General features: G+C 41.0%; 1 protein-coding gene across 1 annotated transcript; it reads right to left on the bottom strand.

Moving 5' to 3' along the window:
- Positions 1-302: 302 nt before the first annotated feature.
- SP7 (Sp7 transcription factor) lies at positions 303-13510 on the bottom strand. The gene is made up of 2 exons (XM_077297993.1): positions 13376-13510; positions 303-2546 (listed from the first exon to the last, which is right to left on the bottom strand). Exons 1-2 carry the CDS (start codon positions 13394-13396, stop codon positions 1284-1286), a joined length of 1284 nt encoding a protein of 427 aa, XP_077154108.1. The 5' UTR covers positions 13397-13510; the 3' UTR covers positions 303-1283.
- Between the last annotated feature and the right edge of the window lie 460 nt (positions 13511-13970).

The raw sequence follows: 13970 nt of genomic DNA, 5'->3' as shown, positions 1-13970 counted from the left end.
GGACCATGAAAGAAATCATGAAGTAGCACCAAGTGATAAATATGATATTATTGCATTTGGATAATAACACTGCCTAGAGCACAAATATATAATATAACAGCTGCCCTGAAATACAGAAAAGTTTTATGCTATTCATTGAGAGCAATGTGATTTTAGGATATAGTGCGGTATAAATTAGTGGGATTGGTTTATAAGGCTTTAGGCAATTTCTCAAAATTCATTTTGCACTCATTTTCAGAAATGTCAGTGATCGGGTGAGGCTGCCCCTGTCTGCAGTCATTTGTAGAATTTTTTTTTTTCTTAATTAAAAAAGTCACATTTATTGGCCATATAGCTAGATTCTTTTTACTACATCTCAGCTTGGCATAAAAAAACCTAGGGGCACATTGCTGCCCTGTATTATGATTGGTGCCAGGCCTGGGCAGGTGGCCCATGACAAATGGAAGCAAAGCACACCAACGAGAATCTCGGTGGCACCAGAGAATATAGAGGTTAAAAAACTAACTGCTTAGAAACCTCCATGATCATCAAGAGGTAGAACATAACCTTCTTCATAGAAAAGATTTACAGAGAAACATGAGGCCAAAATCCAATATAAAAATGTATAATCATTATAACTGTTCAAATTTAATTTCCCACTTACTTATGCTTGCAAAAGGCCTTCTGCTGGCCGAAACGTTGCCAAGACCATGTTGCATTTTGGGAAAAAAGCAATGAAACTACAACTTTGGTGCCGTGGAAATTCTCTATTTTATGGCTGTTGAAAGGAACAGATAGATTAAAATTTCGAGTCACACCCTCAATACTGAGGATTCATTTTGTTTTCTTACATTTTACACATGACAGTCACTTGGCTGCTTTGACATGGGCATGGCATTTTTCTCCGCAACAGGTTGTGAAGTCCTATTACAAGTAGAACTGTCAATTCAGGAGAACTTGCAGGTGAATATCTGTGCCTGCCGCTAGCTCCTTCCTCCTCCCCAGAATTTTATAAGCACAAACTGTTACATCCTATCTCAGTAATGTGAAAATATGTTGTCATTGAATACAGATTTTACCCCTGAATTGAGAGTGAAAAATCAGTCCAGGAGGAGAAGGTGCAGATTTCTCTGATAAAATATATTTCAAGGTTGCTTATTTTCATGTGTGCTATTGTACTAAAAAATTAAGGTTACTCATTCATGGCTCTTTATTATGATGTAGAGTACAATCTGCTCTAGCATCAACAGCTCTCGGAATTTTTTTAAGCACCAGTTTCTTAAGAACCATTTTAGTTATTCTCTTCATATTTCTAGTAACCCTCCCTGCCCTGGACTACTAGATGCTCTTTCCTGGCTACCCCCAGCAGGAGATGCTTCAGTTGCTCCCGATCCTTCCTCTGCGGGGGCATCTACAGCTGCTCCTCCACCATCTCCATGAATGGTACCTTCTTTTGTGCCATTTTGCTCAATATGGCTGCGCTGGTGCTTACTCAGATGGTCACTGCGTGTGAATCTTTTAGCACAGAGAGGACATGTGAATTTCTTTTCACGGGTATGGGTACGTACATGGCGCTCAAGCTCATCACTGCGTGTGAATCGCTTACCACAGAACAGCCAGTTGCAGACAAATGGCCTTTCTCCTGTGTGCCACCGAAGGTGAGCCTTGAGATGTGATGCTTTACCATACACTTTACCACAGCCTGGAATATGGCAGCTGTGCACAGGCTTCCTCTTCAGGCTTGCTGCAGAAGCTCCTAACCTTTCAAGCTCCTGGCAGTTTGGACAGTCACATGATGGCCGTCCAGTATTCCCATATGATGATCTTTGGGGCTTTAATTGCCCTGATGCTTCAAGCAATGGCCCACCTGTCAGAAGTTTTGGCTTATACATATCAGGAGCCAAGGAGTGTTGAGTTGGTGACAGCAGATGAGCAGATGGAGAAGGACTTGATGAAGGCGATATAGATGGAAATCCCACAGAAGGGTAGGATGCAGGTGTCAGAGTGGTATATTCAGAGCTATACTGATTGCTCATGCCTGTAGGACTTGTCACGGGTGGCACAGATGCAGTTAGCCCTTCGGTTTGCGATTGGTTGCCCAGCCAGTTACTGTTCGGATGCATATCCCACCATGATCCTCCTGTGCCAGGTGGTGAACCGGAGATGGATGAGTGATGAATTCCAGTTTTATACCAAGAACTGTAAGGATGTCCTACATCTAGAGATGTGTACACACCTGGAACACAATCTGCTGTTGATAGACTTTTGGGCTCTTGACATCCTGTGGAAGTGGAAAAAGAATGGGGAAATGACCCGTAATCAGTTGTGTAGCTTGAAGGAGCAGGCGGTGTCCCACATGGTGTCATCAAATTACTTCCTCCTAAATATGTAGAAGAATATCCATCACCCATTAGTTTTGTGGCACTAAAGTCATTACTCGGACTGTAAGTCTTCTTTCCTCCTCCTTTTAATGATGGTGTAGGATCTGTAATAGGGCTCGAGCCTCCAAACTTGTTGCAGGCGGCACTTAGCATTGCTAAGGGGCTAGAAACATATCGGGCTTCTTCCTAAAACAAAAGAGCAAACCGATTACTCAAACATTGACATTCAAGAAATGCAAAGTGTGATAGAATGTCGGTGAATTAATTATTTAGGTGTTATAGAGTTAGAGTGTTATATTGACAAATTTGTATTACAAAACTGTAGGTGCCCTATGTGGCACGATATAGTGCCTCTATACAGCACTGTATTCTACCCTATAAGCCACGCATTGAAATGAGAATATTTGCTGAATGCAAATGTCACACAAACCAGCAGAGTTACAGCTTTGGTCCTGAGGCCTCATGCACAGAGCCATGGAACAATGGGGCACACAAAAAAATAGATAAATAAAAAGCACCTACAGTATAGACCCCATGTCACTTAGTGGGGTTTCTCCTACTTTTAAAATCTATTCTAAAAGGGCTCAGAGTGAGGCAAAGGAGGAAAAATATATATATTTTCCTCTCGATCTGGCATTGCTCCTCTGTACTTGCTAGTATGTCCCCCACGGGTCTGGTGGTATCAAGAGACTGCTGCAGCCAAGCTGTGGCCTATAGTTAGCTGCAGACTGAACATTCTGTCTGAGCCGGTTTCTTTTACTTGGATGGAATGTGAGGTCTTCAGCGACCATGTGAGGCCCCTTCAGGATGTGGACACCGCAAGATCAGCAGGTTACATGGTGGCAAATGTGGAGAAGCAGTGCCGGTCCAGAGGGCGAGTATAGCATAATATTATTGCCCCACCATGAACCCATTCAGAATAGCATTTAATGTAGAGGAAAACCCCCAAGTTTCAAGTAAAAGTGCTTCTCACTAAATTAGAATATCATCAAAAAGTTAAATTATTTCAGATCTTCAATACAAAAAGTGAAACTCATATTTCAAGTGTTTATTTCTGTTAATGTTGATGATTATGACTTACAGCCAATGAAAACCCAAAAGTCAAGGCTTCCCAGGTGTTTAGAAAGGTCCCTTAGTCTGTTTCAATAGGCTCCACAATCATGGGGAAGACTGCTGACTTGACAGATGTCCTGAAGGCAGTCATTGACACACTCCACAAGGAGGGTAAGCCACAAAAGGTCACTGCTAAAGAAGCTGGCTGTTCAGAGTGATGTATCCAAGCATATTAATGGAAAGTTGAGTGGAAGGAAAAAGTGTATTAGAAAAAGGTACATAAGCAACCGGGGTAACCGCAGCCTAGAATAGATTGTTAAGAAAAGGCCATTAAAAAATTGGGGGCAGATTCACAAGGAGTGGACTGCTGCTGGAGTCATTGCTTCAAGAACCACCACACACAGATGTATTCAGGACATGGGCTGCAAGTGTCGCATTCCTTGTGTTGAGCCACTCATGACCAATAGACAACACAAGAAGGGTAAAAAGAACTGGACTGTTGCTCAGTGGTCCAAGGTGTTTTCAGATTAAAGTAAATTTTGCATTTCATTTGGAAATCAATGTCCCAGAATCTGGAGGAAGAGTGGAGAGGTCACAATCCAAGCTGCTGGAGGTCTAGTGTGACGTTTCGACAATCAGTGATGGTTGGGGAGCCATGTCACCTGCTGGTGTAGGTCCACTGTGTTTTATGAATACCAAAGTTAGCACAGCCGTCTACCAGGAAATTTTAGAGCACTTCATGTTTCCCTCTGCTGACAAGCTTTTTGGAGATGGAAATTTCATTCTCCAGCAGGACTTTGCACCTGTCCACACTGCCAAAAGTACCAATACTTGGTTTAAAAACAACAGCATCACTGTGCTTGATTGGCCAGCAAACTCGCCTGACCTTAACCCCATAGAGAATCTATGGGGTATTGTCAAGAGAAAGATGAGAGACACCAGACCCAACAATGCAGACGAGCTGAAGGCTGCCATCAAAGCAACTTGGGCTTCCATAACACCTCAGCAGTGCCACAGGCTGATCGCCTCCATGCCACGCTGCAGTGATGCAGCAATTGATTGAAAAGGAGCCCTGACCAAGTATTGAGTGTCTTTACTGAATATACATTTCAGTAGGCCAACATTTCAGATTTTAAAATAACTTTTCAAGCTGGTGTTATAAAGTATTCTAATTTACTGAGATAATGACTTTTGGGTTTATTAACAGAAATAAACACTTGAAATAGATCACTCTGTTTGAAGTGACTCTATATAATATATGAGTTTCACTTTTTATATTGCAGAACTAAAATAAATTAACTTATTGATGATATTCTAATTTAGCGACAAGCACTTGTATGTCCTGCTATGATTTTAGTTAGCCAATTGCATAAAATAAATCTCCATGGCCCCATCTTTATACTGATTTGACAGATTTTATATTGCTTCATGTCCCATTATTAGTAGCCCCTATCCTGGATCCACGGTGTTCTCGGTCCCCTATTATGTCAGTTAGGACAGAAATCAGAGAATATAACTTCTATAGATTACAATAACCTCACCCATTGAGGCCCTAGCTTTAGTTGTGAAGTTTTTTGTTCCTATATCCAGCTCTCCTGGTTTTTTGCCTCTCTTGATGTTTAGCTTATTTTGCCGTTTTCATTATAACTCAGTTTATTGAACAATAAAGCTTTCGAACACAAATCAAATTTTATCCAAATGCATTAACTTGGTAGATTATGTAGGGCTGTAATGTCTCAGTGCAGTCAGCTGTGCTTTATTTGCACTTGTGTCTCAAGGTCTCTGCCAAAAGGAGCTGTCCGTGTATATTTGTATGGTTACACGACACACAAGGCTGCCTCTGTTTACATAAATGCAAGATGTCTCAGGGGTGGCCAAAATCTGTCTCTCCACTTATTGCTACACTACTGCTACTACTTGTTCAATTTCCCACAATTTATTCTGCAAAACCGATGGTCCTATAAATTGCATGAAGACTATTTTGATTATCCAAATAAGAGAGCGCCAAGACTGATGTGCATTTATTTTCTATGCCTACAGCGGCATATAAACTATAAACTAAAAATTAAGAAATATTTCCCTTTAAAATGTATTAAAAAATACATTATGTATACACAAACACAATCTAAATAAAGTCATGGAAGTAAAATATTTTATTCAAGTGTTCTGTAGATAAAGTATCTGGAAATACTAACAACTAACATGGTCATATCTGTAGACTCCATAGACGTTGTCGTCCAGTTTTCATAAGAATCATAATAACAAGTCTGTTATGATTACGTGGTAATATAAATCGCAATTCCATTATTTTGCAAAACTAGAAAAGTCTACAGGAAACGTCAAATTTCATATACAGATGTTTTGCTGGCGTATACAAAAAACGTATTAATAAGTGGTCAAAGCTGAGCTTTAAGGGGGTATTCTGAAGTTTGGACGTTAACTTCCCGATAGCTGGGGATCAGACTACTTTGACTAACTAATTCAAAGAGTTTCGCTTTAATGGAGTGGAGGTAGATCATGCATACCTTTGCTCCATTCATTTTTAATGGGACTAGTGAAGATAGCTGAGCACTGTACTTGGCTGGTCTTCAGCCCCCCCAAAAAAATGAGTGAAGTATCACTGAGCATGATCGACCACTGCTCCATTCACATAGTGCTCTTCTGAACCCCCGATTCTGAGGATCAATGGTAGTCCCAAAGGTCAGACCTAGAGTGATTAGGTTGTTTTTTCCTTACAAAGCTTGTAAGCACGCAACTAGCTGGGATCGCTGAAGGAAGATTAGTATTTAAACAAGGGTCGGACTGGCCCACCAGAGAATTCCCTGGTAGGCCCAGGCACTGACATCCGCTGCCCCAGGGGACCCCAGCCAGTGGTGTGTTGCTAATAGGGCACACTATGCAGCTGCTATGGGGCCCATGAGTCAGGGGAACTCGCCCTGGCACCAGCAGAGCAGCAGCGGTGGAGCAGCGGGTGACAGGAGGCAGGAGCCGGCTGCTGTGACTAAAGCCTGTGCCTGCGGTTAAAAAAAAATCAATATTCACTGCTGTCCACGCCCATAGGAGTGGAGAGCAATGAATATTCATTCCCTTTAGTAGCTGGCACACGCGATCACCCTGAGACTGCAGTCCAACGCTGTTTTTAACCCTAGCCAACCTCTTTAGCACCATTGTGTCTTCGATGCTGACGAGGCAAGTCTGCATCATTTAGCAGCATCAGGAAAGCATAGTACAGAGGTGTAACAATGCTGCTCTCCTGAACGGTCACTTAGCAGGATCACTTAGAAACTGGTGTCGGGTAGCTGGTGAGCTCTTGCTGGGGCGGAAGGGACCAACCCTTAATTCTTCTTTATTCACTTAAATGAATGTGATATTGGACATGTTGAATTTTAACATTCACATGGAAGATAAAGCTGGTGCTGGACACCTGGCAATAGTTTTTTTCTGCTTCCCTACTAAATACGTGCACGTTTGACCAAGCCAAGCATGTGCCTAAGTGGGGTTTTGGAATTGGTCAGGAAAGAAATAGGCATCTAAGAGGTGGGAGATGGTTGGATATATGCATGAGATGAAGTTCCAGAGGGTTGGCATGAAATTTAGCCATCTCAGCTTAGCGACGTGTCAAACAAGTAGTCTTACATAATACAGCATAAAACCTGTAGGAACCAAATAGTCAACACAAACAAACAGTTAATTGTAGGTTCAGTAAAAGTTACAAACTTGGCTTAAATCTATGAATAAAACTCCATACCCCGATCACCACAGGCCAAGCTGTCACATAAACACACAGTGTGAGGATGCCTTCAGCAGGCAAACCTGGTGGAAGAACATCTGACTGTCCCATCAGGTTACATTACAAGGTGTTTACAAGTAGAATAATACTAACCTATATATAGGGCTTCCACAAATAATCTCTGCTACAAATTCTGGGCTTTATAGACCTCAAAGCTCCAGCTAATATTTGCTAAACCAGCGTCTGAGGCTACTCATTATCCACAGAATTTGAGGCATGTTTCTGCTGGGTTTATACAATTTATTTTTAATATTTTATGATCCCACCCAAAAGTATCTCCACCTTAGTTCGAAAATGTGGATTTAAAATTATTCCCTACACAAACTGAATTTAGGTCCCCATTAACTCTTAGTGTCCTGTGTGCAAATATTTAGTTATAGTGACTATAGTAATCTATATTTACATTGTTAGCAGCTTAACTGGTAAATAAATGTTTAACATATTTTTCCCTATTTTTCAGCCACTTTAATTGCGTTGGTGGTGTGCCGACTCAAAAGATCACGAAGAAGTGCTCTGCTTGGGAGATAGGTGCACGCAGCTCCAGCCCGAGCAGGCACACACGGATGATGAGGGATGCAATAGACAGTCAAAGGCTTTCTACTACATTCATACTCCACAGTCTGTCCAAGCTGAAGCAGGACCTCCACTCTCATGAAGTGAGCACTTCTCAGATGTCTTTTGAGTGATCGGGAGTCTCTGGATCCGGACCCTCACAGATCTGCATGCAATTACAGTAGCTGAAAAATATTGAAGGAAAATAAAAAAGTTTTGCCAAAAAGTGCTTAATTTAGGAGTCTATGACTTCCCAATGCATGACTACTCCTTCATATGTGCTTGCTCAGGCTGGAGTTGTGCACGCTTGTCTCCTGGTCAGAGCACTTCTCAGTTTTTTTTTTAAGTTGAACCCGACCTCTGACTTAATTGCCTTTGAAATGGGTGAAAAAATAATAGTTAGTGTTTACTTATTCTTTAAACTGAATCAGTCAGGATTTTACCACGGAAACTAGTGGTATAGCTGTGTAGATCCAGTCCGACAATAAAATTCATACCCATTGTTGTAGTAATCCGATGTGCCAATTCCTTGGACTAATCGTTCCACTAATCATGTAATCATGCCCCTTTAGGTGGGAATGACTTCAAACAAAAATGTTGGCAAAATGCTCATAAATTGCCCCCTCATCTTTTGAGCCTTCTCCTTGACTTCCTTTACAAGGTATAGAGCGTCTTTAGAGCAGAAGACACCAGATGAACGGTCAGGTCACTTCTTTTAGCCACTTGGCATCTTTGGAAACATGAAGAGGTAAAAAGACCCTCAAATGTCTGAACATATGAGCAAGTGGTTTTTACACAAACGCGTATGCTGATCCTGTTGCATTTTTAAATTTGGCATTTTTACAATCATTCTATGAGCACAAAGAAATTGCTAATATAATCATTGTGATAATACAGCATCGTTCTATTGGCATCACATCATCGGTTGACACGGAAATGTGCTGCTTATAATATTGATTTTTAAGCCTGCTTAAAAATTATTGCACCTATTAACAAGTTTAATGCTAGTTCAATTGGTGATTGCCAGCCTTCTTAGGCTACGTTCCCATGATGAGAATTTGGACAGAGTCACATTAGCGTATGGCATCCAATGACTGAGCCAAGTGTCATTGGATACTCTATCTGCGGCGAGCGGGTGCCGAGTGTCAGTGCTACTGTGCTCCAATGGGAATCGAACAGGTGCAGAGGAGACGGAGAAAGTAATTGTAATTTCTCCATCTGCTCCAATGCCAACATCCGTGGTAATCGAATCGGCATCGGAAAGTAATCGCAGATCTGAGCTGCCCCATAGTATAACACTGGGCAGAGTGCCATGTGATGTTTTATCACATATCACTCAGCCATGTTATACGCTCGTGTAATTCTGGCCTTTGCAGCATTTTTGCACCAACTAGCTAAATTAGGTTACTTGCATTGTTTTTCACAAATGTTTTTAGTCTCTTTTCGATATGTCATGTTTTAAAGAGGATTTTTTACGAAAATTTTTCATTTTAATTTGGACAGACGATGTAAACTTTTCTTTTTGTGGTTAAATTTAGACTCTCCGTCTCAGAAATATTAGCACTCAAAGTATTTGGCACCTAGAGAGTCACCTTTTTTAAAAAAAATCTAATCAGGTCTTATCAGACAGCTTTAACTGTGGCGTGTACTACTCATAAGCAGGCAGCAACACTGAAAATTAGAGTAGTACATGCCCCATAATAACTTAGAGCAGATTTTTCAGTGTGTGAGATGTAATAATACAGCCTGATCTCCTGGTATAACCTCCTGCATGATTAGAAAGCGCAGGTGACTAACATCTTTCAGGTAGGGGCAGGGGAGAGAGGCAGCACACCGGAGTTTAGCTGTGTCACATTACAAACTCTATCAGCATTCCTTCTTTTATAGCGCCTACCCCAGACTGCCTGTCCAGAGATGTGTCAATGATCACACTTATGTTTGTTGTGCTTAACTTGTACTTGTTTTGCAGTGAGATCAGAGCAGGGAGTCATTATATATCTCACACTGTAGTAGCCCAGAAAAGAGATATATTGACAGTCATTATCTCACAGCAGAGCAATTGAAAGTTGCTTGAGCACAGCAGACAAAAGTGCGATACTCAGTAATTAAGAAAACCAATAGAAGAGTTTGTAATGTGACACAGATAAACTCGGCTGCAATGCTCCTCCCCCACACTGACTCCTACAGGAGGCTAGAAGAGAAGATCAGAGCTGTGTCATTACATTTCACACCCTGAGAAATCTATTCTAAGTTATTGTGGAGGAGTGTTCTTTCCTTTGGGTTTTGCTGCCTGCTTAGGACTGATTAGCATCATACAGGGCGAAATACACTCCCCCAGTGAAAACTGATAAAAAAAAGTTATGTCCAAGTAGGGGTTAACTCATTAAGTGTCCAATACTTTGACTGCTAAAGTCTCTGCTATTGAGAGGCGAAATTAAAAAAATAAATAAAAATGTTTTATTCCGCTCTACAGCTACTCGTTCCCAATTAACAGCACAGATGTGCTGCAGAGCAAACAAAGTGCTGGGGAGTGATTACAGCCACCGCCCACAGTATAGTAAGAGGTGACTCTCAAAGCGAGCAGCTCCTGAAAGGAAATCAGGTAATTTACCATACTCACGATATCCATTCTTTCAATAAGCCAACCAAGCAACTTTTTAGTGCTGTTTAGCTGCAGACTATCCCCATATTTGCAGGCAGCATTTCAGAGGAAATAAGGTTTGAAAACTTGGTTAGGGACTGAAACCAGAGATGAGACTAGTCTGGTATGGTCCCCGGAAAGCATCTAATAGCACAGCTCCAGTAATTTAACAGGTCTCTCCATATGTGGACACTAGAGAGAGACCTGTCAATCAATGGAAGTGGGGTGGGAAGACCAAGGGGCAGCACCACACTAGTCAGGTCCCTCCCTATGATCCCCAGCTGTTTTCTCAAACTAAGCTTTCTCTGAAACATTGCATACTGTGGTGTAATTGTGGAGCCAGGCTTTAATGCATGTCGCCCGAGGTTTGGGCAGCATGAATCTTATGACAGGTTCCCTCTAAAATGTACCACAGTGACTCATGCTGGATAATCATTTGCTGCTTTTTAAATTTTATAAATCACCTTCTTAATTTGCCCGCTTAGTGTTACATTTGGATGGTCAATTTGTCCAAGTTATTATACAGATGACTGGCCGCATTATGGTTCTTCATATTATGTTAACGTGCTGCTTATTTTTACGGTTGGGAATATCACCTAGGTTTCCCCATTTTTAAGGATTCAGGGGATCACCGTGATAATTCATCTACATGATAGAAATATAGTGATAAGTCTTAGCCATCTCATGATGACCACTACTTGCAATAGTGATGACAACAATCTGCTATTGATTGTACCACTGAATGTGGAAGGGAACCTTGATGTCCTTACCAACTTAACCTTCTATGATTCTATAGAGAGGCTAGACAAGCATCTGTCTGAGATGGTTTAGTGAATCCTGCATTGAGCAGGGGGTTGGACACGATGACCCTGGAGGTCCCTTCCAACACTAACATTCTATGATCCACAGAACGTTCCACAACTACAGCACCTGAACCTTCGTACAGTGTACTGATTAACTTCTAGTTGTGACAATTTAATAAAACACTTTACTACTGAAACTGAATCAAAGTGTATCCAAAGCCGAGGAAGCTAAGAAACACCGAGCGATACAAAATAAACAAATAGCTCCGATTTGTGGTCAGAACTTTGTAACAGAAATCCTGGCAAGTATCTGATTGTGGCATGCTGAAATTAGAAATGAGAGTGGTTAATTCAGCACGGCTCATCCCTGGGAACATTTGGGTTAAACTGGCTTCTTCCTTGTGCTTCCCTTTGAAAATGCTCCTAACCACAGCTAGGAATATATATTCCCCTTGGAGGATTTGGGGAGAAAAAAAAAATAAAATAAACTTTGTTGTTTCCGGACCCAAACTCCCATTCTGGTTAAATCCGCAAACTGAGTCCTCATTTCTGGTTGAGAGGAGAGACAGGATTCTCAGATGGTGAGTTCTTTGATACATTAACCCTACGGCAGCTGTGTCAAGAAATCAGTCATTTCTAGTACTTTGGCAACATGTTTGGTATATGTAACTAAAGCTGTAGTAATGAGGATACAACCTATAGTAATGTATATCATGGTGTATGAATGATGATATGTTATGAATGATAGCATAATTATGATATAGTATATAAAATAACATAGCAATATGAATGATGCAGTAGTAGTGTGACTGATAGTATATGGAAAAAAGAAAGGAATCACCCTACACCAATAGCACAAATATGCTGAGGTTTCCACCACTGACAGACGGCTAATTATGGCTGTCATTTTTCCACTAGAAACTAGTTTTATGGACATATTGCATAAATACATTGCACATGTACGATAAATCTTTACCTTTTGTCAGTCACAATTTTTTTTTTTTCAATATTTAGGACAATTTTTATGAATTAGAACAAAAAAAGGCCAAGCTTGGCGCAGAATTAAGACGCCTGCAGATAAGAAATTCAAGCAGAAAACTCAGACATTTTTTTCTAATTTTCAGCAGATTTTTATCCATGTGCCATCCGTGTATCCTTTTTTTTAAGTCCGAGTGTCTGTTTTTTACGTCCTGATGTCATCTGAGCGTGATCCGCTATCATACAGCTACATTAAAACATACATGACCATTCCCTTTTTCCTAAATTTATAATAGAAATCTGTAATAATTGGATGCCACGTTGATGGTCTGTGTGGGGTCTGATTTTTTTTTTGCTCGCACCCATAGACTTGAATTTGTGAGTTTTATCCGAGACTTGGACGAAAGTAGTGCGTGCTGTGATTTTTTTCCTCCCAGACACTCGGACCAAGGAAAAAAAATCATTCATCTGATAATATGGGTCAGTGTGCTGTTTGATTAAATCTCGGCTAGCACGCACCCAATTTATCACACATACAGGAATGAGTGACAATAGTGTCGCACATACAAATGGGGGTCCTGTTATCACTATTCTTTAATAATGAAACACAGCACCATCTATATGTGAGCATGGGGAAAAGACATTACCCCTACCTGGATCAACTTAATTCTAAAATAGAAAATTGGTGCAGCCCTGGTATAGCAGTCATTTCAATCTCAAATTAATCTGAATGGAAGAGATTTTTCACTAGTGAAATTTCAGCAATGAATGCTTTAGGGAATTGAAATAAGTTGCATAATATTTTATTCTATTTTAATGGCCCAGAAATACAAGTTTATATTTCAAAATGAACTGATTCACGTAATGTTAACCTATGGCTCTTACTCAAATTAGTATTGTCTACATCGCATATACTATTGCTAACCTGCACATCCTATTCACCTGCCATCTACACAACTTCATCCTGGGCAACAGAAGGTAAAGCACATCCAAAAGTAATGGAAAATATTAAGATTTGAGAGTCCTCTGTGGTTGATACCTTTTAATGGCTAACTGAAAAGATGGTAACAAATAGCAAACTTTCAAAACTACTCAGGTCTCGTCATCAGGCATAGTATCAAAAGAACTGAAAATTCAAGAAGTAAAGACTGTTACATGCTGGTTATAACAGTGGTGAGCGCCAGGGAGAAGTAGTTACCTCTAACATAGGTGATGCCATGCCCCTTCTTGAGCACCAAGTGTCGCAGCTCCCGGAGCTCTGGCTGTCTGCAGCTCTTGTGGTCCTGACTCCGGAGAGGAGCTACTGATCCACCCACTGCCCCAAGGCTTATTCGGCTGCACCTCTCCTGCCCATTTGTGTTTATTAAATGCCCCTCCCCCATGAAACCAGTAAAGGGGTAGGGTGTGCGTCTAGTTAGTATAAGGTTATTAACCAACTTAGATCCAGGCTCTGCATATGTACTGTACATGTGAATGCTATAAACTTACCAGGGGCTGTCTGCTATCTGTGTAATGCTGGCATTGCAGGTAGCACTGCATGAATGTGAGCTGACCTACATAACTCATCAGCGTATCAATGAAATATATATTCCTAATTGCTCATATTACCCTAGTTTATTCCATGCAGTATGTAGTGAAATGCATGCATGCAGGACACAGCAAGGGACTCTGAGTATGAACATAGCAGGGCAGATCGGGGCAAGTATGCCAGTCATGTAGTGTTTGTGCCCTCTTATTGGAGATATGGCCAAAAACTTTAATAGATTGGCCACAAATATAATAGATGGGGGAAG

The sequence above is a fragment of the Ranitomeya variabilis genome, chromosome 3 (genome assembly GCF_051348905.1).
Source record: "Ranitomeya variabilis isolate aRanVar5 chromosome 3, aRanVar5.hap1, whole genome shotgun sequence".
Classification (NCBI taxonomy): Eukaryota; Metazoa; Chordata; class Amphibia; order Anura; family Dendrobatidae; genus Ranitomeya; species Ranitomeya variabilis.
Note: the sequence above shows the minus strand (reverse complement) of the source record. Positions and strands in the feature narration are given on the sequence as shown.

Bases quoted from the DNA above. Each gene is read 5' to 3' on its own strand.
- SP7 (XM_077297993.1), bottom strand. From the start codon at position 13,396: ATGGCATCACCTATGTTAGAG. The intron at 2,547-13,375 runs GTAACTACTTCT...CTTTTGTTTTAG, and splicing joins TGGCATCACCTATGTTAGAG to GAAGAAGCCCGATATGTTTC.